Genomic DNA, 22,003 nt, shown 5'->3' on the forward strand with positions numbered 1-22,003 from the left:
GGCTCAATGATTTCTCCCTTTCAATTATTCACCTCCACAGTCCCACCAGCACCACACAAGTTGGGACTGGAGGTCCTGGAGCCCCTGGTTAGCCTGAGGTGGGTGGAGGACCCTGATAAGCCTGGTCAAGGCTATTGAGGCTTTTATGTGCTCTCAAAGCTTTGACAGGTAATATCTTCCCCTCAACGAGCTCCTTGTAGAAACAGATTCACTCATTAAGGCAGAAAGACTGCAATGGCATTTTGGGGATGCTGCTTGACATCATCAGCTAAAACACATAAGGATCCATTTGCACAGGAGGATGAACTTAGATTAACAGATTTAAACAGCGCCTGAGGGAATTTATACATCATGATTTGAGCAGCAAAGGAAAAAATTCAGGTCTTTTACAAATATCAGACATTGAAGCAATTACCTCTGCACGCCTGGCAGCCAGCAGATGCTCATGGGCTGAGGAGGCTGGCACTTGCTGCACTGGGGAGTGACAAAAATCACATAGGGACATCAGCTGAAGGCTCACAGACATTTGCAGGAGTGAAATTCTGCAGGGACAGGGCAAATACCAAGGCAGGCTCTGTGGCAAGGGCTGTAACACTGCATCATTCCAGACAGACCCGAGCACAGCTGCAGAGGTTGGGCTGACATAAATTCTCTCTTTCCATGGAGGCATTTGATGTTTCCTCCACTTCATTTGCCTAAAAAAATTAAAAATCAGGCATCTTATTTGTTCTTTATTTTGACTGTTGAGGACATAGTTACAGGGGTCTTCTCTTTGAGAGGGGAGAAGAAAGCTAAAATCTGGCAGTGCATGAAGCTCTGTTTGAATAAAGAAAAGGTGCTGATTTAGGGTGCCTTTAATCAAAACTGATACTGGGAACTGATATGAAGACTTATTCTTAAGCCTGGAATGTAAAACTCTCCTAAGCTTGTTAGACATAGAATTAATTTCTCCTTTCAGATTTTTTTCCAGATGATTGTGGCTCAGAATTACCACCAGAGAACAAGCTGATTCAATCCCCCCCTGGAAAACCATGTTGACAATATGACTTGTCTACATGGGTGCCTTCTAATTTTTCTGTAGTGTCACACTCTGTCCCCTGCAGCTTATGAGGTCAGATCTGGTGGCAGGGAGGCTTCACCATCCTCTACCCTGGTCCTTCTGAGCAACCTGGGCCACTTGGCATTGGAAGGAGCTGAGCTTTGAGATCCCTTTCAACCCAAAGCTCTGTGACCCTGTGATTCTGTGACTTCAATGCCCAAAAAAATCTGTTTCTTTCTCTGTTCTTGGTCTCTTGCTCCTGCCCCAGACATCTGGGGGGACTTCAAGCAGAGCTCATCTCTGTCCAACAGCTGGCTGTGACCACAGGACTGAGCAGCCCACCTCAGTACACAGGTCCTTTTGCTGTCCTTCAGGAAATTCAGCTTGGGAGATGTTTTTTTTTTTTCTGTGGATTTGAGTACCTTCCTTTGGAGAACAGAACCTGTGTGGTGGCTAAGCCCAGAGCAGAGCACAGCTGAGATGCTTTTTGCTCTCCTCTCTAGCTGATACTGATGGCACACTAGCATTAATCCCAAAATTAGAAAATTCCCAGAAATGTTTTGATAATTTTCAACTAACAAACTAACATAAAATCAGATGCCAAATTTGCAAAGAAGAAAGTTTAAATTCTTTAGCTATGCCTGTGCTATTCAGCCAAGAAACCAGTAGTCCTAAGACACAAGTAGCTATCCCACCCCATGAGATAAAAGAATTGTGAAAAGCAATAAAAGACAGTAGTATCTGCTCTCCATATTTTAAGCAACTGCTGAAAAATACCGTAAAAAGACATACACTCACACCAAATAACTGTGAAAATCTTGCTTATAGTTTCTATATTTTCAAAATCTTTTGCCAAGCAATCATATCTATGAAGCTTTCCTGTTTCATCTTCCCCAACAGATTTGAGTACCTTCCTTTGGAGAACAGAACCTGTGTGGTGGCTAGGCCTAGAGCAAAGCACACCTGAGATGCTTTTTGCTCTCCTCTCTGGCCCTTTCTGCTCTTTTCTCCCACAGCACACCATCAGCTTCACAGCTGGGCTGTGTGAGAATTCCATGGGCAGGTTCCTCCTCAGGTCTCATTCACTAAAAATTGTTAGCATGAGAAAAATGGCTCCTTGAAGGAAGAATAAGAATCCCTGATGATAACACAGGAGGTCCTGTGGTGCTTTGCAAAGGTGGGCAATGTGATCATCCCACTTCAGACAGGGAAGGGAAAGCAGAGACACATGAAGTGATAAACCCAAGGACTTACAGCAGATAAGAGCAATCTCTGAGACACAGACTATTGCTTTATTCTTTATGTAAAATGTCTTTCCATTTTTCAGTGTCAAAATACCTTTTTAAAAAAAGATCTGGACTTGCCTTCTCTGAGTTTTACTGTTTCCCATCCACCTGCACTAAATAAAATGTTGCATCTTCCTATTGCTTCAAAGTTGTAGCATTCTTGAGAATTTTGTGTAATACCTAGAAAACAAAAGGTTTGCTCCATTCCTGTTTTCCATGATGTGCAATCTAAAAGAAATATGAAGGGTACTCTGCTACACCATGTACTGCATTTGATCAAAAGCAGTAACTTTGAAATCCCTAAGGCTTGTAAGTAATGGAGGGATGGAGTACCAAAACCCTCATAAATGGTAAAATTATGACCTTTCTGAAATCCAACTGCCTAGAAAACAGAATTGGATGTATTCCCCACCATCTGTTATAATATTTTTTCTTTGTATGTTTATTTTTAAAGAATATACAAGTAGTATTTAATATTTTGATTAGTTCAAGGAAAGCCAAGCCTTGTGTTTTGCATAAAAAGCACCATCTTAGATGTGTTAATTTTCTAAAATTTTTCTAAATGTTATAGGAAGCTATTTTTTACTTTCCTTTGAAAGGACATATCTGAGAAAAACAGTCTTAAATTTTTATTTCATCATTATGGGAAGTTACAGCCAGGAGAATCCCACTTTGGCACAGAGGATTCTCAATTTTCCATGGAGAGCTGGGATAAATCAGCATTTTCTTGGAATTCAAGTGAATATAAAACCAAAATGACTTCAGAGAGACCCTGGTCTTCTGCATTTCCACTGACAAAAGGGGATCTCAGACCAAGGTCTCAGAAAAATCTCTCAGATTCCAGGGTAGAGAGAAATATTGAAAAAACCCCAAACCTGATCTTATAAAAAATGTCTATACATTTGTACAGTTGTTTTATTTTGATCCTTGAGAACTGCTGGTAGATGTGGCTCAAAAAAGTTACTGGTGATGCATAACACCAACTTTATTGACCCTTGCATAAAAGGCTACTCCACTAGTGAACCAAAAAAGACCAATTTAGTTGCTATATCTCTACTGTAAATTAACAAATCTGTATTAGCTTGACCCTCACGTCCTGGGAAACAAAAAAGATTACATGCACTGAGGTAACAATAGATGACTTTTTTCCCCCTCTCATAAAAATTTCCACAATTTCCATTTTAGAAAGAATTTAAACTTACTGATTTTTTTGTTTTCTTCAGCATTGCTGTGCACACATCTGGGCTGGCTCTATATTATTCTGTGCATCTTAGTATACATGGTTCATTAATTAATGTTCTGTAAGCAAGAAAGCTCAACCCACAAATCAAGCAGACACTTCAATCTGCTCTATTTTAGCTCAGTGTCTTAGTGAGTCCACGAACACCATATGTAATTATACACAACTTTAATATTTTTTAAAAAATTTACCTAAAAAGACTGAGTTTGGTGGGGTTTTCCCTACCATATGATGACAACAAAATGACCACAGACGTCCTGTTCTCTTGTTCACAGCTGAAGCTTGATGAAATTTGTCCCAGTGGCCAAAATGTTTGCATTGCTCTTGCCAGCTCTACATCCACATGATGTAAATACATGGATTTTGCCAGCCTCCAGAACTTTTACATGTTCAAGAGAATTAGGACTTAGCTATGGTATTCCCCAAAGATGCTGAGGCAAATTCCTGCTGCACTAATGCTAGGGAAGAGACAATAGATTTCTAACAAAGAAGAATTTAGCCTGTGTTGCTTCTTGAACTCACCTTAACCTCAGAATTTAGAAAAAGGACCAAAAGCTTAGCAGCATTTACAAGTGGCAGCTGGGTGAAACCATGGGGATAACAGAAAATAAATGTGCAGAGCATCTATACCTGAGAATTGTCCTTTAAGCCAGCACTTCAAAGAGACCATTGTTGACATGACAGTTTTTATCAGAGAATAAATATTGCATTATTTGCTCTCTGTATAATGTCTTCTCTACTTGAAAATCTCCCAGCTGTTACTTAACAGGTGTTTTTATTTGCCATGCCCCACCCTTTATCTACCACAAATTTAATACAGATTGTTCTTCCCTGGAGTTCTATTGTGGCTTTGTAACTGCAAACTTTGTGTGTTCCATATGCCTGTAACAGACTTTAGAAAATGTTTTCAGGGCATTTGCATTAATTAGAGAATTTGAATATTCAAAATTTTTAGATATTTCTCATACTGTAAGCTTTGCAAAAATCCTTTGGCTGGAATTTTCTAAATTATCTTATAATAGGAAACGCACATTTAGATCCCTATAACAGCTTAACCCCTTCCTTAGCAGTCATCTTTTCAGGCTTCTGGTCCTTGCTTATTAACGTCTCCTTCTCAGGGGTGTTATGAGGATTAGTGCAATGCAGAATGATTTTACAATGGCTGGACAACAGACACAAGCACATAAATACCAGTTACAGATGCACACATGATTTTTCTCTCCTTATTTCTCTCCTGTAAATTTATGCTCCTTTGGAATATACCTCCATAGATATTTAAAACAAGGAGATCTTTAAACCAAGATTATTTTCTTCAGTGCCTGCAGAGGTCCTCTGCAGGTGTTTTGCCAGTGTTTAATTTATGACACACCACGAGGTGCAGCATTAAGCCAAAAATAAACTCCTGGCTCTTCCACTATTCCTTTCCAAGTGCTGGTTTAGTCTAGTGTTAGGAAGATGCTACATATACACAGTAATTAATTTTCCAATCCTAATATTATCATTTTGAATTCAAAAGGGACTCAATTAGTCATCATTACAGTTTAACAGCCTGAAACACTTTAGTGTTAATAAGTAACTGAAAAAGTAAACTCCTATCTCTTCTCATTTAATCAAGTATGGGAATTTTTCAATGGAAAAGTTAGAAATTTTAATACAGCACTAGGTATGAAAATTGAAATGTTCATGACATACTTTCTGTAGCTTCATATAATGTAAAAAAGTATGACCAGCATCTTCCCTGTCTGTGCTAATGATGATGGAAGGGAATGAATATGCTGTGCAATATATTTTTCCCTGATTAATGATCAGAAGAGACAAAAGCATTTGTGGATTTTCACTCCGTCATGATGTAAAGGCTGGTCTGGCCTGTCTGAAAGTGACAGGAATGTTTTCTTCATTTATACTGATCTATTTTTAACAGGAAATGGCAACCAAATGATCCTTATGGCTTTTATGGGCCAGTAGAGCAATCTATTGCATTTCAGTTTTGCTTCAAATCTGTGCAGACTGTCTCATACAGTGGGAGCAAGGTTATGCAGTGGAGTAATCTAAAATACATTAATTTGAAGGGGAAAAAAAACTCAAAACACCACCAGCCTAGGAATACGATACTCAAACTTCAGTATGCAGACTCTTTTTACATGGAAGTGATGGCTTGGGAGCATAAATAAAAGTTTGAGAGGTCTCTGTTGTAGACTCCTGGAATTTAATTTCAAAAGGATTTATAAAATTAATGCAATCTGTGTTTTATGGCCAGAAACAACAGCATGGCTGTAACTGTTTATGGTTATAATTCAGTGTCTTGGTACATGCTCAGCGTGAAATATGAGAAGGGTCTTTCTTTATACATTTATTGTTTGCAGAATCATGTCCAAATCATGTTACAAACAATTACACCACATAAAGCCTGAGTATTTATCTGGTTGTATAGACAGATTATTATATTCTTAGGCTGTAAATTCCTGTTGGTTCACAAGAACCTCTGTGCTCTCCTGGAGGCAGTCAGCTTCCTGCAGGCTCTTGAGAATATTAATATCTCACATATATGCACAGAGCAAATTTATTCAGTGACACAATTTTCATTATAATGGACGGGGGTGTTCAGTTGCAGGACTGTTCTGTTGGAAATATCCATCTTTTAGGGTTCACTTACAGACCAGTTTACTGATAGGAAGGAAAAATTTCCCACCAAGTTCCAAAAACCCTAGCAAAGGTGAAAATGTCATGATGAGTGCTGATTTGAGTGAATGTGAATCCAGCATTTTATTCCCTGTAAACTCATCAGCTAGAAAAATTAAAGCTCTCACATTCATGTATTTTAATTCATTCTGTGCTGTTTCAACTTAGACTGAAAACTGGAAGTGATTGCTTCTATAAATTTAGGAATCAACATGACCTTTGTCATCTCTGAAAGCCTCATGATCATGCATAGATGCTTCAATGAAATCTCTGCAGGATATTAGAAATATTAGCCCATTCCACACGTATGGGTCTGAGGTACAGAGGGAAGCTGTGGCTTGTCTTCACTGAGCTCCTACATGATGCAATCAATACTTGATCTGTGACAGGACACACAAAAAATTGTTTAGGCACCATTTTTAGGTGCTAAAAAAAAGTGTTTCTAGGCTGATCCACTGAGTTGAAGCAATTTGGACTGAAAGTAAAATGCTGCCGTTAGGGATACCCAAAATTTCAGCATCTGGAGTTGGTGCAAGTCACTTGAGCTCAGCACTGTGGGCAGCTCCAGAACTCTTGGTCAGGGCAGTCACTCTGTCCAGTGATGCTGCTTAGGACAGAGGAACTGTCTCTGTTAACCACATTTTGCAGTGAAGACAAACCACCATGCAATTTTCCCAAGAGAAAGCAGTGTGGGTCTTCTGAATCTCACTTATTTTCTGTCCAATGTGTGAACTGTGAGCTTATGTATTGACATTGCTGAATGGTTTTGTACTACTGTACATCATGATTATGTACAGACATTGCTGAATGATTTTTGTACTGCTGCTAACAGTCAAGAACCTGATGTTGCATATTTTTCATTAATGACTAGCATGAATGGGAAAAAACCCCCAACAATCCCTCCCCTGATGATTTGTGAAGGTTTCCCTTCAACAGTAAATATTATCACTGATGATGTTAATGAAGACATTAGTTTCACAGCATTTGAAGTACTGAAACACTCCACTGTTAACTAGCCTAGTGGGGTTTATGCTAATGTAAAATATAATAAAGTGGAGGCCACTATCTCTTTAAGCTGAAAGAAAGGAAACTTGTTTCTACTTCCAAGGGATGCCTAGTGTGTGCTTATCTAATTGACTGTGTATTTTGTCTAGGTGTTGAGGGAAAGCTAAGAGAATGAAGGCTCTAAGTCCCCAGTGGAAGCATGATATGGCGATGCAGTGCTGGTGCTGAATTGTTCTCTCTGATGGCTCTATGGGAGTGGATAGCACTGAGTCTTCATTGCTGGGTTTTAGCAGTTGCTGCTGTCTCGGATCAGCATGCCACAAGCCCCTTCGACTGGCTCCTCTCTGATAAGGGACCCTTCCATCGCTCACAGGAATACACTGATTTTGTGGACAGAAGTCGACAGGGATTTAGCACAAGATACAAGATTTACAGGTATGAAGCAAAGGGAAAGCAATTACACAGATGCCATCCTTAGAAGTTGTAAATTATCAATAAGGGTTTCCTTTAAGGGAAAGGTTCAGTTGTGGGGACAAATCTATAGACACCAAATTCATTGCTGAAATATATGCAAGGCCACTGTGTATTATGGGAATGCTGCATGTGTTGTATCTGTTTTGTTTGAAGAACTTTTGATAATTGATTATGTTGTTCTGAAAAACTTTGTTGTTTACTGCCTACCTCTACTGTGTCCTAGTGATATGGTCAAAAATGTGCTAGGGATTCAAACACCACCTTTGGCTGCAGAGGGATCACCTTTGACTGTGCATCAATTGCTTTCTGTGTGGCTCATCAGGACTTAAGCTGAGGTTTTAAGAATGAAATTGTGGCTCTGCATATACTGCTGACAGAACAGACTTCATGGTACAAAGGAGGGCATTTCAAAAGTGACTCAAAAATGTTTAATGTTGGTTTATGCCATTTAATGTTTATCTATGCCATTGCTTTGAAAAGGGGTGTTTGCTTCTCTGAGGAATCGAGTGATAAGAGCCACTGTGAATTTTAACAGAGGTTGCAGGTAGTTTGGTCCATCACAAATCTCAGCATTAGTCTGGCCCAAAGTGAAGAAAAATAAAAGGGAAGACTTCAAAAGTATAGGTCTGCTTGAGGATTTGGGCTTTGCTGTGGAATTGCTTCAATGAAATGTTTGTAACCTGTAAGTCTCTATTTTGAGACAGCACTGGTGAAATATCTCCTCAATCATGTGCAATGGGTGTAACTCAATAGCATCCAATATTATCAAGCATCCAATATTATATGGGCAGGAAAAGGGGAGCTCATTCTAATATGAGTGACCTAATGGCAAATAGACTGAAGGACAAATGAGAGACCAGGAGAGATTAAAGACTGGGAAAATAAATCTATAAGCAGAGAGACTTTTTACTTCAAATTGTGATGAATTACTCCCAACAGCCAAAAGCAAGTGGGGCAGCAGGGCAATACAGGACAGATTTTCAGCTCCCTTAATAACTGTCCATCCTACAAACACAGACCATGTTGGTATGGGAAGACACACACTGATTTCACTGAAAAGCACAGAAGAGGTTGCGTAAATGTCATACCTATTTTGGGATACTATTCCCTAGTCCTTTAGAAGAAGGTAAGAGTGCTATATGTCTATATGTATATTATATTTAATTCAGTGTCAAGTAGCCTGTGACAAAAGTGCTGGCCTCAGCATGTAAAGATTTTATTTTTAAGGAGTTGGCTTTATTTTCCTTTCCCAAATACATGCAGTAGAGGGCACTCTGTCGCAGGTCAATTTTGCAGTGGGCTCCTTTGCGATCTACAGAGAAATTAAACCCATTTTGAAAATAAAGTGTGATTTGGAAATATGCTTGATGAAGTGGCTTGTCTTAACAGAACAGCATTGCCCAATATTTACTGCATTTTAAAAGCCAGCTGTCAGGACCAATAATGTAAAGCCAATAATGCAGAGACTGAGGCAGCATATTTTATTCCCATTATTCTGTATTAGTCAAAACTGAACCAAAATTATCTTGCTAAAACATGAAAGATGGAATTGTATTTCATTTGAGCTCTTACAATCAGGTCCTTGAGAATTTTCCTCCTCTCAGCCATCATTACAGCAACATTGTTAAGTTTCACAGATCTGTAATCACACTGCTAATATTTATTTGGGTTTGTGCATAGGTTTCAATTGACTTTAATTTACACAATCCCACAGAAAATGTTTCTCAGCTTTAGTTCCATTCTCTGCCTATTCCAGGAAGCCAAAAGAGCCACAAGCTGTACTTTTTTGATTCAACCTCCAAAAACAAATCTTATTGTAAAGTTTCCCTGTAAAATATGGTTCCATTAGTGAGCAGTGCAGAACACCGTGACCTTGTTAGAAGCCATACACTGTAAATTTACTCTCTGTTGCTTCTTTAGGACTTGGAGCCTTATTGTCTGTTCATTCCCTCACCTGTCTTTTACCTAATGGAAAGGATCCCTCAGGGACAGGTCCTTATTTGAAGGGAGAGGTAAGGAGGAGGAAAGCCCCTGCCTGCAGGGACTCAGCTGAATTAACCAGGGAGAAAGGTGCTAACAGAGCCCCTCCAGTCCCTGAGCCCTTACTTGAGCCCTTGAACCACACACCTGAGACCTGAAATTTAAAGGTTAAGGATGAAGGAAAGTTTTCTTCCTTCATTTTAAATCCATGCCAGCTCAAAATCTATGTGGTGAAGAACGAGTGAGATGTGTAGGGTGAGGGACTCCAGGGGATTGTGTCCCATCTGAACCCTTCCTGGCAGGATGTTGGTAGCACAGTGGGGTCAGACAGAAAATGACTGAGGACCCCTTTTCTTTTTTAACGGCACAAATGTGGCAAGAGGCTGCAGGTTACCTAAAGGAATGCTTCTCTTCTAAAAGGGGCTGGCTCCAGAAGAACCAACAGGGCTCTGATCAGTAGCAGCTCACCTCCTGGGTCTCCAGGCTGACCCAAGAGATGACCAATTGTATCTCTCTGCCAAAACCCATCAAGTCCTGCTGCCCATGGAAACCAACTTAGGAAGAACAACCTCACACTGGGACTGTTTGTCTACAACTAGCAGAAATGAAACAGCCTTAATAAAAATAACATAAAGCCAGCAGTGAGTTGCACATATTCCATGTCATAGTTCAAGGTGTGTAGCAGGAGATTTCAGCATGAGACTGCTGTCTGATTTTTGCTTTCCAACAGTGGAACAATTATTCAGTGACTAGAATGATATTTTCATTTCCCCTCCATTTGCAGTCTCAGGAGAGGCGGTAATGATGTGGAAAAAAATTAAATCTTGATGGAATCTGTAATATCACAAGATTTTATTTCATTCCCTCATTAAAAACATTCTCTATTTTAATCAAAATCATATTAAAAAGCAGAGAATACATGTTATTCTGCTCTTGGTTATATTAAGTAATGCATTTTCCTGTAAATACTTAAGTTACAGGTGCAAAGGCCTTTGTCTTGTACCATTGTTTGACACTGGTTTAAATGGGGTCGAGGTCATGCACTGCAAGCCCATGAAAGATACAGAATGATTAAAATCAGATAATAGGACAGAGAAATTGGAAAAGCACCCAGTAGAGAGAACAACAAAGAATATTAAAATGGAATTTACTTGAAGGATATATTGTCATTATTTTTCAGCTATTGAGTAAAACAATGTTGTGCTAATTCTTTTATTTCTGTCACTTGCGTGGCAGGAGACAGACTGATTTTAAAGTTTAATTTCACATGTGGCAATTGTTTTTAATGATACTCAGTAGGCTTACTTTTTTCAGTTCTTATTTTACATAACCTGTTTCCATTTAAAATTCATGCAGTCAGACTTTTAGGCTAAAATAAGAAAATTGATCACTCAGTTTTCTGTTTTCGTTAAGTCACTGACTGGTTGTGTTGGAAGGGACCTTAAAGATCCCTCAGATCCTATGGACAAGGACACCTTTCACAATCCCAGGGTGCTCCAAGCCTTGTTCAACCTGGCCTTGGACACTTCCAGGGATCAAGGGGCAGCCACAGCTTCTCTGGGCACCCTGTGCCAGGGCCTCACCACCCTCACAGGGAAAAATATCCAATCTAAATGTACCCCTTTTCAGCTTAAAGCTCCCTGTTTGCATGCTAATAAGGCAAAAAGCAACTGCTTTGTATCCACACCCTGTGGTCACTCTAAACAAGTGTTCATCTGACCATGAATCTGTTATAAATTATTGGGATGAAGCCTAGGATTAGCACCAAGGAACACACTGATTAACTGAGCCCAGTTTCTAATAGGAGGTCTTTATGTCAGATATTTTTTTAAGCATAAAAGTTACATTTTTTCTGATCTCCATGAATGGCTTTTGTAGCATCAAACAATCATGTGATAAAACCAACTAGTGCATCAATTGTGGGAATGTACCAGCAGAAAAATAATCTGCCACCCATGTTTTATTCTATAAATTAAGGTTCAGTTATGTTCATGGACAAACAAGCTGGCTCTCTCCAAGGCCAGGAGTATTCAGTGTTACAGAAAGAGTGGAAAGAGACAAATAAATATGAAATAAGTTGTAATCTGATATTGCAGAACACTAAATAATATACAACTGGTTATCAACATTGTAATAAGTTGGAAATTGTGGGCTGGTTGTGTTGATTATGTGATTATTATGGCAGTGCTCTATTCCCTGTAATGCTTCAAAGGAAATACCCTCCTGCAGGAAATTTAATAATGGGCACAGTTTTTGGTGGTATTCTTCATCACTGATCTATGAAGAAAACCACCAAGAAGGCACCTGGATGGCTGCTGAAAACCCCTAAAGCCATGGGAATGCTCTGTCAACATTTCGTGGAAGGTGGCTTCAGCAGTTAGCATCAAGAAGTATTTTGGCAAGGAAAACCAAGTTTATAATTTGTTATTTAATACACAAAGGAGTGCTGTGCCTCTTATGTAAATCAGCTACCCAGACAAAGGAATTTAAATCCAAACAGAAATGAGACAGAGAGGTTACCAGGATGGAAAGAGTGATTGTGAAATTATGCAAAGAACTTACATTGTATCAGAAGAGGTAATTTCTACAGAGATAGGGAAGTATTCAACCTATCAAATAAGGTCTTGAGGAAATCTCCTCAGGGATAGTGTGGAGTTTTGTTGAAGCAAAATGATTTAAAACCTGAAACAGATGTGAAAAATCAGGGGAAGAAAGAGCCTCACTCTTTCTTTTAAGGTGGAAATACTTAACAATATTTAGAGGGGGAAAAACAGAGTTGAAAGAGGATACAATTCCTGCCAACAGAATACATATTATAAAGTAAGATGAGCTATCTAAACCAAAAGCCATTACTGTCTCAAAACTGAATTGGTATAAACTGGCTATGAATAAATTAAGTTGGTTCTTTAGAAAAGGTTCCTAATCATTAAAGTAATTCTGGGACATACAAAGTTACAGAACCCTAGGAGGAAAGGGTTTTATGATGTGATGCAGATACAAGTGGATGAAGTTTTAGTGACCATTGACATCCTTTGGGGCAACTGCACCTAACGAGTGCCCAATATTGCTCTGCAAAAGGTTAAAGAAAGGAATCTCTTGAAGCAGTGAGTTGCCCTTGGCAGCCTGGCATTCATGTAGCTTGAGAAGATTCCCTTAGAGGTTGTTTTAAAAGTGATTGTGTTCATCAACAGCTACAAAAATAGAAGCATTTGAAGATAATGCTATCAACTTAAAGATAAGAACACAATGGGTTCCTCTCCTGTGTTCTGAATCCTCTGAACCCATAGGGCAAAGTGAGCAAGACTCAAGACTGTAACAGGGCGCTCACTAATATGTTTCAACTCCTGTGTGTGAACTTAAGTAGGGCCAACATTAGTCAATCTGGAATAACATTTCCTTGTGCTCTTCCTGAGAGTGATTTGAACTGATTAATCTGGAATTTCAAAGTGTGGAGAAGAACTAACAAAGGTCTTCCAAAAGTGGGTTTCAATACAGGTGTTTTAATGGGAATAACAGGAATACCAGAAATCTCTGCCTTTTCCAGCAATTGGCTCAATCAGTAAATACCTTCTGGTCTGTGTTGTAATTGGTTCCTTTAGGGATTATTCCATTCAACTTGGTGGATAAAATGTACAGAAATCAGATAAATCATCATCAGAATATTTGCAAAAGTCTAGATTTGAGAATGCACTAAATCCTCTTTAGAATTTCAGGGGCTCACAGGCTGGTAAGAGGGAAGAGCTTGAAGAGAGTTTTAGGGATTTTGAGTTGATACATTTCCACTAGAAATATAATATTTGTAGCCCAGTACATTGTTAAGAATGTCTGGATATGAAAAACATCAATGAGTTTGATTGTGGATTGTGATACAACAGCCTCTCTTATTCTAGATAGCTGGACAGAAAAACATGGCACCAGTTAAATAACTGGTGTGGTGAAACTGCTTGAATAAGCGCATGTCTGAGCAAAATTAAAACTTTGGATGACCATATTTCCAGGTCTAGAAATACCTGGATAACATCCTCCAAAATCATTGAGTTTCCACCCCTTTGTTCCAAATGCAAACCCCTTTCATAGGAAAGAATTTTTGGTTTAATTTTAGAGCCTAAAACATATCAGGCCATTATGTTTTACAATTAGCAATTCCTATGATCAAGATTATATAATATCAATATGATATTAGTTTCTTTCTCTTTATCAAGGGAATTCTCTGGAGGGTACGTGCTTGTGAAAAGATGGAAATAAGAGAAAATTTAAACTGAGAAGCCATGCATACATAACAGAAAAGTTTAGAACATGTTTTCAGATGAATTATAACCAGAATCTAGTTTAGTTTAGCCAGAATATTAAAGGATTGACAAGTCCCTAGACTGGAGGTTCACAAAGGTGAAGGAGGATTTGGCTGTCTCCAATATCACTGGGGCAAAAGGGACTCCAAAGATGGATATCAGAGACAAGAAAGATGGAGAAGATAAAGACTGGATGCTTGTTTAGGTCTGTGCTCACAATCCCAGCTGTGTAAGGGGTCTGCCATGCATGGATAAATGACATTTCCATGGGCAACAATGAAAAAGCCTGAGATCTGGTGGGTACTTGTGTCCCAGGAAAAGGGCAGACAGAAATAAGGGCTCAGAGATGGACAGGAATCTAGGGGCATAGAATATAAGAAAATAAAGGTAGTGTAGAAAGTAATCTTACCCCTAATGAGTTGCAGCTGGGCTAATTATTAAAGATTAGGAGGAGACCTGACTTTAAAGACCACAGCTGTAACCAATAAGAAGAAGGGTGCTATGAAAGAGTGGGTTGGGTGATTGAGGGGGAGCTGGAGTTTGTTGGCTACTGGGAGAAGAAGAGTTGGAGCTCAGAGGAGCTGCCTAGGAGAACCATCAAGGAGTTATGAAACTCTTGCAATAGGGAGGCAATAATATGGAACTTTTGCAATATAGTCACAACAAGCCAGGTAGTTCTGATTCCCAAAATGACCCCATTTTTCCAGCTCTCTGACATCTCTAAACTAGCATGGCAGAGTAGTCATGTGCTGTTGGTGAAGGAAAGCACTTTTTAGTCAGGAACAAAGAAGAAATTAAGCTCATTTTTGAGACTGCTCCATAATATCAGCCCACGTTTGGAGGTCTTGGATAAAAGACCCTGTCCCTGGAAGTGTCCAAGGCCAGGTTTGACAGGGTTTGGAGCAGCCTGGGATTGTGGAAGGTGTCCCTGCCCATGGCAGGGGGTTGACTAAGATGGACTTTAGGCGCCCCTCCAAACCAAACCATTTTTGTGAGTCTCTGAAAGCATGACAGCCCATGGAGGCACAGTGTTTTTTTAAGTGATTCTGGCTTCCTACAGGGTCTGCAGAACATTCAGTTATTTATCAAGAGAGTTATTGAGAGTCATTCAGTTATTGAAGACTTTATTGATCAGAGAGCCCAATTCTACAGATCCCAAGGACCTGGGACCAGACTCAGACCTACCCCATATCCCCTCACTCCACACAATGTCACCCTCCTGGGTTTCAGAGGAAGGGTGGAGTTCCTCTTGGTGAGCTGGGGCAGCACTGGGTAGGGTGCTGGGAAGCAGTGCTGGCTGTGCCAGCAGGATTAGGAGTGTTCTCAGGAGTCAGCTTGACAAGAACATGAGCATGTTTCAGCTTGGCAACAAAGGAGACTATTGATGCCAAGATTGCCTTCTGTATATCTTTTTTTCATAATACACTGCAGGAGTCTGTGTTTTGACAATCTCTCTTTGTATTTCTCCCTATTTGTTCTGTGTATTTAATCAAAGATCCTAAAGAAACTCAAATGGCAAGAGAAGAGCAAATCTTATTTTTTGTAAACATTATTATAATCTATTTCCAGAATATACTCTCTTTCAAAATCTAATATTTAAAGATAATTATTAGATCAAACTCCTACTGATATGTTTCCCAAGAACAAAGAACATTTATTTAGAGAATATGGTGTGTCATCATTTCAGTTAGTGAGTTCATGAATCATTTAAGTTGCCCTAAAAAAATTAGTATAATAGAGGCTCTAACTTAATGGTTTCATGCAATCACTGAAGTAGTGTAAAAGCTGTTTAACACTAATAACAGATACGTTCTTCAGTCAGCAGGGTAGTCTGACAGGATTTTGCACATGAAATCAGGTCATTTTCATTAATTCTTTGAAGACATTTTGTTAGTTTGGTCTTTGTTCTTTCATTGTCCTTCCTTTTCATCCTTGTTTCAGTATCCCTGCTGGTACTATCAGTGATGTTCAAGATGTAGAGGATATCAAACGCTGATGACTTTCAAAAAGGAGAAAACAATTACTAAGATTTCTTTTAGTTACTGAAGAAAACAGGATTTAATTTTTTTTATTACTTGAAGCAAATCCTCTGTGCTTTTGTTTGAACCCCCATGTTGCTGTTTTCTCTTACTGCTAGGGCAGTAGCTGTCTCCAAACAGAATGGCTTTCAGGTTTTTCTTTTTGACTATATGTTAAGTCTATATGGGTGGCACTTTGTACCTTATGCAGAGAAAAATGACTGAGTGGCACAGAAACCTTCTCGGTATAAAAAGCCAGTGATATTGATTGGGGTGTGTGATTCTTTGTATAGAAGGGCATTTGTGCCTTTTCCATGCAGGAAAAAGAACAACTGACACTGAATGTGCTCACTCAAGAATTTTTGTCATTTTCTTCTACTATCATTAAGTTAAGGTTGTGGTCAATATCTCTGAATCCAAATCTTACTTGTCTTCTAGCTTGGATTGATTGATTCTACAGGTTTTCACAGTCATTATGCTGGTTGTGAATTTTTTTTTTTTTTTTTTGTAGCTACAGTTTCATTCCAGCAGAGACCCTTGTGAAGAAAAGCAATACTTCAAAATAATGTCTTGTTGCTCGATTCTGCCTAGAATCCCAATATGATTGTTATGGATAACAGTGTTCTTAAGGTCATTAATGGCTCTGTATCTCAATTCATCTTCTGATACTCTCAATTTCTACTTTATTTATGCAGCTTGAGAAGAGAAGATATTGTTACTGACCAGACAATTTGATATATACAGAGCTATGAAAAATGCACACACAGAGCCCATCAGCAATTTAGAAGTTGTGTATGCAGGTCTCACATGCATCCATTCTATCCAAGAGATAGAAACTGGCTTTGAGGAGTGAATGCTAATTTCTTGAGGGAAAAGCACATATAGAGGTTTTGACTTTTATGAGTAACATAATTTAAAATCAAAACAGAACAGACACTACCAAATATTCAGAAAAAAAGCAGAATCTGAGTACTGAGGAAATGTAATTGATTAATCTAAAGTAAATATTTGTGTTTCAGCTAATTTTGAACTATTTCCTTACTGTTCTTGACTATAGTTAATATAGAATGGATTGGATACTTTACTGCGAACTGAAATACAATATCATCTTTGCTTCCTGATATATGTATGCTCTAATAATAGAAATTAAACGAAGATATTGGTTTGTTATCAAGTCACATCTAATGGCATTTTATTTAGCTGCATCTTTAGCTATTTACAGAAAATACTGGGTACTGATAATGATGATGATGGCTAAATCTTGCACAGCATAAGCAGTCTGATAACCTGCATTAACAAACAGAACATGGCATTTTGTCTGCATTTCATGTATTTCCCATGCAAAATAAATTTTAAAAATAATTAATAAGTTCAAGTGATTAAAACAGAATACATTGGATTCAAGCAAACAAGCAAGAGACTGATTATTTTCAGAGATGCTTCAGTTTCAAGACTCTCAGGAATCTCAGGCCTCCCTTGAAGTGGAGAAGCAGGGGAGCTCACAGCCCTGCAGGGTAATTAGTCAAAAGCCTGCTAGCCAAGGGTGTGTTGAAGATGAAGGCTGGAAACCAGTGCCTGCACCTAACAGGAATAAAGCTCTTCTTCCTCCTCCTCACCTCCTCAGAATCTGGCAAGCAGCAGTGCACCAGGCATGAGGCTCTGGAACTAGAAGGCCAGACAACTGATGAGGTGGGCAGAAGTCCTTCTATCATTGTGAGACCACCTAAAAGTTAAAAACTTAAAAACCTAAAACCTTCTGTGGGGCTACCACCACCTGTGCCCTAAAAACACCTGGATGAACTTTTGGAGCTTTTTGGAACTGGTGCTGTGAGAGCCAGCTTGGAAAGATGCCCTCCTGGATCTCCTGTGTGTCTGCAGCTGGGATTTTGTGAGCAGAGTGAAACTTGGGGCCATCCTGGCCACAGCAAATATGGAGTTTTTGAGTTTAATATCTCTAGTGGCAGGAGGAAAAATGGCAGCAAAACCTCAGCTCTGGCCATGAGGAGAGCAACCTCAGGCTGATCAGGGGACTAGTGAGCAAGGTCCCCTGGGAAAATGTTTTAAAGGTGCTGGGGCCTATCAGCACTGGTCAGTTTTGCTGGTCACCAATTCCCACATGCTGGAAATCAAACAGAAGAGGTGGAAGACCTGCTTGGCTGAACAGGGAACTTGTCTTGGAAATAAGGCTAAAAAGGAATGTGTGGAAGCAGTCAGATGATGTGGGTAGAATACAGAGATGCTACTTTCCATTGTGGGGAGAAAATATGTGCAGCTAAAGCTCAGCTGAAGTTGAGGTTGCTGGAACTGTGGATGAAAATTAAAAGTGTTTTTTCAAATAGATTAATGGCAAATGGCAGAGTAAAAATACCTTGGGCACATGCCAGCATGAGGATGGTCACCTCACAAACTGGGACAGAGACAAGGTGAAGGTATTAAATGCTTTCTCTCCCTCTGTCTTCAGCATGGGTGATGGACCCAGAGAGTTTCACTGCTGTGAGCTGGAGGACTCTGCCTGTGAGAATGATCAACTCCAGTCTATTCTGAACTTGTGAGGCATCTCCTGCTCCAGTTGGATCCCTACAAATCTATGGGGCCTGGTCGGCTTCATCCAACAATACTCAAAAAGCTGCTGAAGTCATCGCAAAATTTTGCAAGACCATTTTTGAGCAGTCTTGGAAATCCAGAGAGGTCCCAGCTACCTGAAATCTGGCAAGTGTTCTGCTGATATTCAAGAAGGACAAGAAGGAGGACCCTGGAAACTATAGTCCTGTCAGCCGCTCTCCAGGGCCTGGTACAATTATGGAGAAAGTTATTCTGGGAGGTATTGAAAAATGCCTGGTGGGCAACACAGTCATTGGTCACAGCCAGCACAGCTTCATGAGGGGAAAGTCCTGCTTATCAAACCTGATTTCCTTTCATGATAAAGTGACCCACCTGACTGATCAAGGGAGGCCTGTTGATGTAACCTTTTTGGATTTCAGTAAACTTTCCAGACTTTTTATTCAAGGATCCTTCTGGACAAAATGTCCATCCCACAGCTGGATAAACATATCATGAGATGGGTGAGCATCTGGCTCACAGGTCAGGCACAAAAGGTGATAGTGACTGGGATGACATCAGACTGGCAACCTGATACCAGCGGGGTTTCACAGGACTCCATCCTCAGCCCTGAGCTCTCCAATGTTTCCATTAATCACCTGGACATAGGACTGGAAGGGATACTCAGCAGATGATACAAAACTTGGGAGGAGCTGTTTGATTCCCCCAGAAAGGTGTTGCAGAAAGTCCTCAACAAATTAGAGAGATGGGCAATCACCAAACATGGACTTTAACAAGGAAGATGCTGCCCCTTGTGATTGTGTTCACAGGGGTATTAGGATGAGGCAAGATAGAAGGATCTGACTCCATGTTTCAGAAGGCCGATTAATTATTTTAGTATATATATATTATATTAAAACTATACTAAAAGAATAGAAGAAAGGATTTCATCAGAAGCTAGCTAAGAATAGAAAAAGAAAGAATGATAACCAAGGCTTGTGGCTCAGTCTCTCTGCCCAAGCCAGCTGGGCTGTGATTGGCCGTTAATTAGAAACAATCAACAAGGACTAATCACAGATCCACCTGTTGCATTCCACAGCAGCAGATAATGTTTACATTTGTTCCTGAGGCCCCTCAGCTTCTCAAGAGGAAAAATCCTAAGGAAAAGATTTTTCATAAAAAATCTGTGACAGCCCCTGGGACAGGGTAACCTTTGCTCTGTGTATGGAGTGGGGAACAGGAGGCTGGAGAGCAGCTGTGGGAAGCACTCTGGGGGTCCTGGTCCATGGCAGATGGATCTGAGTCAGCAGAGCCCTGGTAGCTAGGAGGGACATCCCTGTCCTGGGGACACCGTGCCCAGGACAGGGGATTGTCCCCCTCTGCTCTTGGGTGGCCTCACCTTGAGGGGTGGGGGCTGTTTTGGCTGCCACAACATAAAAACATGATACTGAACTATTAGAGAGCATCCAAAGGAGGGCTGTCCTTGAAGGGAAGCTGGTCTGTTCACCTGGAGGAGACTGAGGGAGACCTCATGCAGCTACAACTTCCTTGTGAGGGGAAGAGGAGATATGGATGCTGATCCTTGTCTCTTATAGCCAGGGACAAGACTCATGGGAGTGGCCTGAAGCTGTATCAGAGGAGGTTTAAGTTGAATATTAGGAAATAGTTCTTCTCTCTAGAGTGTGGTGAGCTCTGAACAGTCTCCTCAGGGAATAGGCAGAGCCCCAGGGTTGCCAGAGCTCCAGGAAAACTTTCTCAGGGACAGGGTGGGATTGTTGGGGTGGCCTGTGCAGGGCCCAGAGCTGGACTCAAATATCCTTGTGGATTCCTTCCAAACTGGCAGATTCTGTGTTTCTGTGATGATGTTTTTGATAGCAAATCAACAGGCTTGATAAATTAGAATAAGTGGAAAACATATAGACTATGGTTCTTGTCAATTTACTGATGGTCTAGAGCCCAAATATTGGTGATTACTGTGAGAATGAATCAGTGTGAATAAGAATTCATGTGTTTTTATATATTCATGAGTATATATTTCTGTACACAAGTACATATGCATGTGTATGAATGTAGAGATACATGCATAAATATAAAGATAGATATAGATGAGTAAATAAGTTAATGATTCACATTTTTGCAGGGAGAAGAATACTGTTGTTTAGAAAGAAAAGCTTATATCCTCTGCAGTCTGGTGTCTGAATAGGAGCCTTTGGCCAAGGCCATTAATGAAGTTTGCTATGGACATTTGCTCATGAATCAGACATCCAGAAAATATTTGTAACCCTGACAATGCCAAAAGGTCTTTCCTGATTAGATCCTTGTATTAAAATGCCTATGGCAGAAACATTCTGTCACATCTTGCTGCCTTTTCTCATGCTTTTGGTGAACTCTAGATTATGCCTTAAACTTGTCCATTAAATTTTGGCTGTGGCTGTAGTAGAGGACTTATGAGAATCTGTAACTGAAACACATTACCATGAAACTTCTTTTTCCTTTTCATTACCATGAAACTTATTTTTCATACAGGAGCTACCATGACTTTGCTCCATTTTTTTCTCAGTCTTTGCATATGATTCTGGATATAGATAATGAAGTTAGCCTTGACAAGGTACAGAAAAAAATAGTTATGTGTGTGACTACAGAAGCTCTTCATTTAAATCTCAGCTTTCTAGAGATTCCTTCTGTGATAATGTAAAGGGAAATTCATATGCTCTAGATTTTCCACCTGTACCTTCATTTCTAGGTCTGCCATGTGCTCATGTGTTGATGGTGCTCAGAGCTGTCAATATATGTTTGATAAACATTAGAGGTGGTGCACAATTCCAAACTTTCAAAGAATCTGAAAGGAGTTGTTGAGCTCTGTTCCTTAGATACCTTTGCCTTTACACTTTTTAAAGAAAATTTTATATTTTTCTTTTTGTTGTAATGTTTTGTTTCAGGCCTTGTTTAGTGTCTGGAAGATATTTTTATTGTATTTGCCTTTGAAATATGATGTTCCTTTAAGTAGAACTATATCTTACATGGTTGACTTGAAAGGCATGTTTGTTTACTTAAGATTCTGCCTGATGAAGTAATGGTTATATCTATTTTTACTGCTGACTCCTTGGCCTGGGTGAGCACAAATGTGTGCTTGTTTACACATTCTGAAGTAGCAGCTCTGTGTGACTTGGGTATGTGTTTCCTTGGCACCCAAACCATGAAGAAGTCTTAGAAATCAATGTAATATGTCAAACTCCCTGACACTTGTTTTTCAGAGAGACAAAACCAATCAAAAACACTAAATAAACAACCAAACTGTTCAATTTTTTAAGTGATGGTCATTTCCTCACTCTATGAGATTGGTAAAATGTCAATCACTTAAAGAGGAATTTTAACCATAGTAATTCATTGGAATTTAGAAGTAATTAAAAAGAACTTTTAAACTTAAAAAGTTGCAAAGTAGGACATTAAATTGA

The 22,003-nt window shown here is 39.6% G+C and overlaps 1 protein-coding gene across 2 annotated transcripts in view; it reads left to right on the plus strand.

Moving 5' to 3' along the window:
• Positions 1-22,003, plus strand: part of BRINP3 (BMP/retinoic acid inducible neural specific 3) — a 198,107-nt gene that overhangs the window by 10,871 nt on the left and 165,233 nt on the right. For both annotated transcript variants that reach the window (XM_058030608.1, XM_058030609.1), the window contains exon 2: positions 7,399-7,684. In XM_058030608.1, coding sequence (XP_057886591.1) covers positions 7,449-7,684 — 236 coding nt within the window. In that variant the 5' untranslated portion in view covers positions 7,399-7,448. The remainder of the gene's footprint in view (positions 1-7,398; positions 7,685-22,003) is intronic.

The sequence above is a fragment of the Melospiza georgiana genome, chromosome 9 (assembly GCF_028018845.1).
Source record: "Melospiza georgiana isolate bMelGeo1 chromosome 9, bMelGeo1.pri, whole genome shotgun sequence".
Classification (NCBI taxonomy): domain Eukaryota; kingdom Metazoa; phylum Chordata; class Aves; order Passeriformes; family Passerellidae; genus Melospiza; species Melospiza georgiana.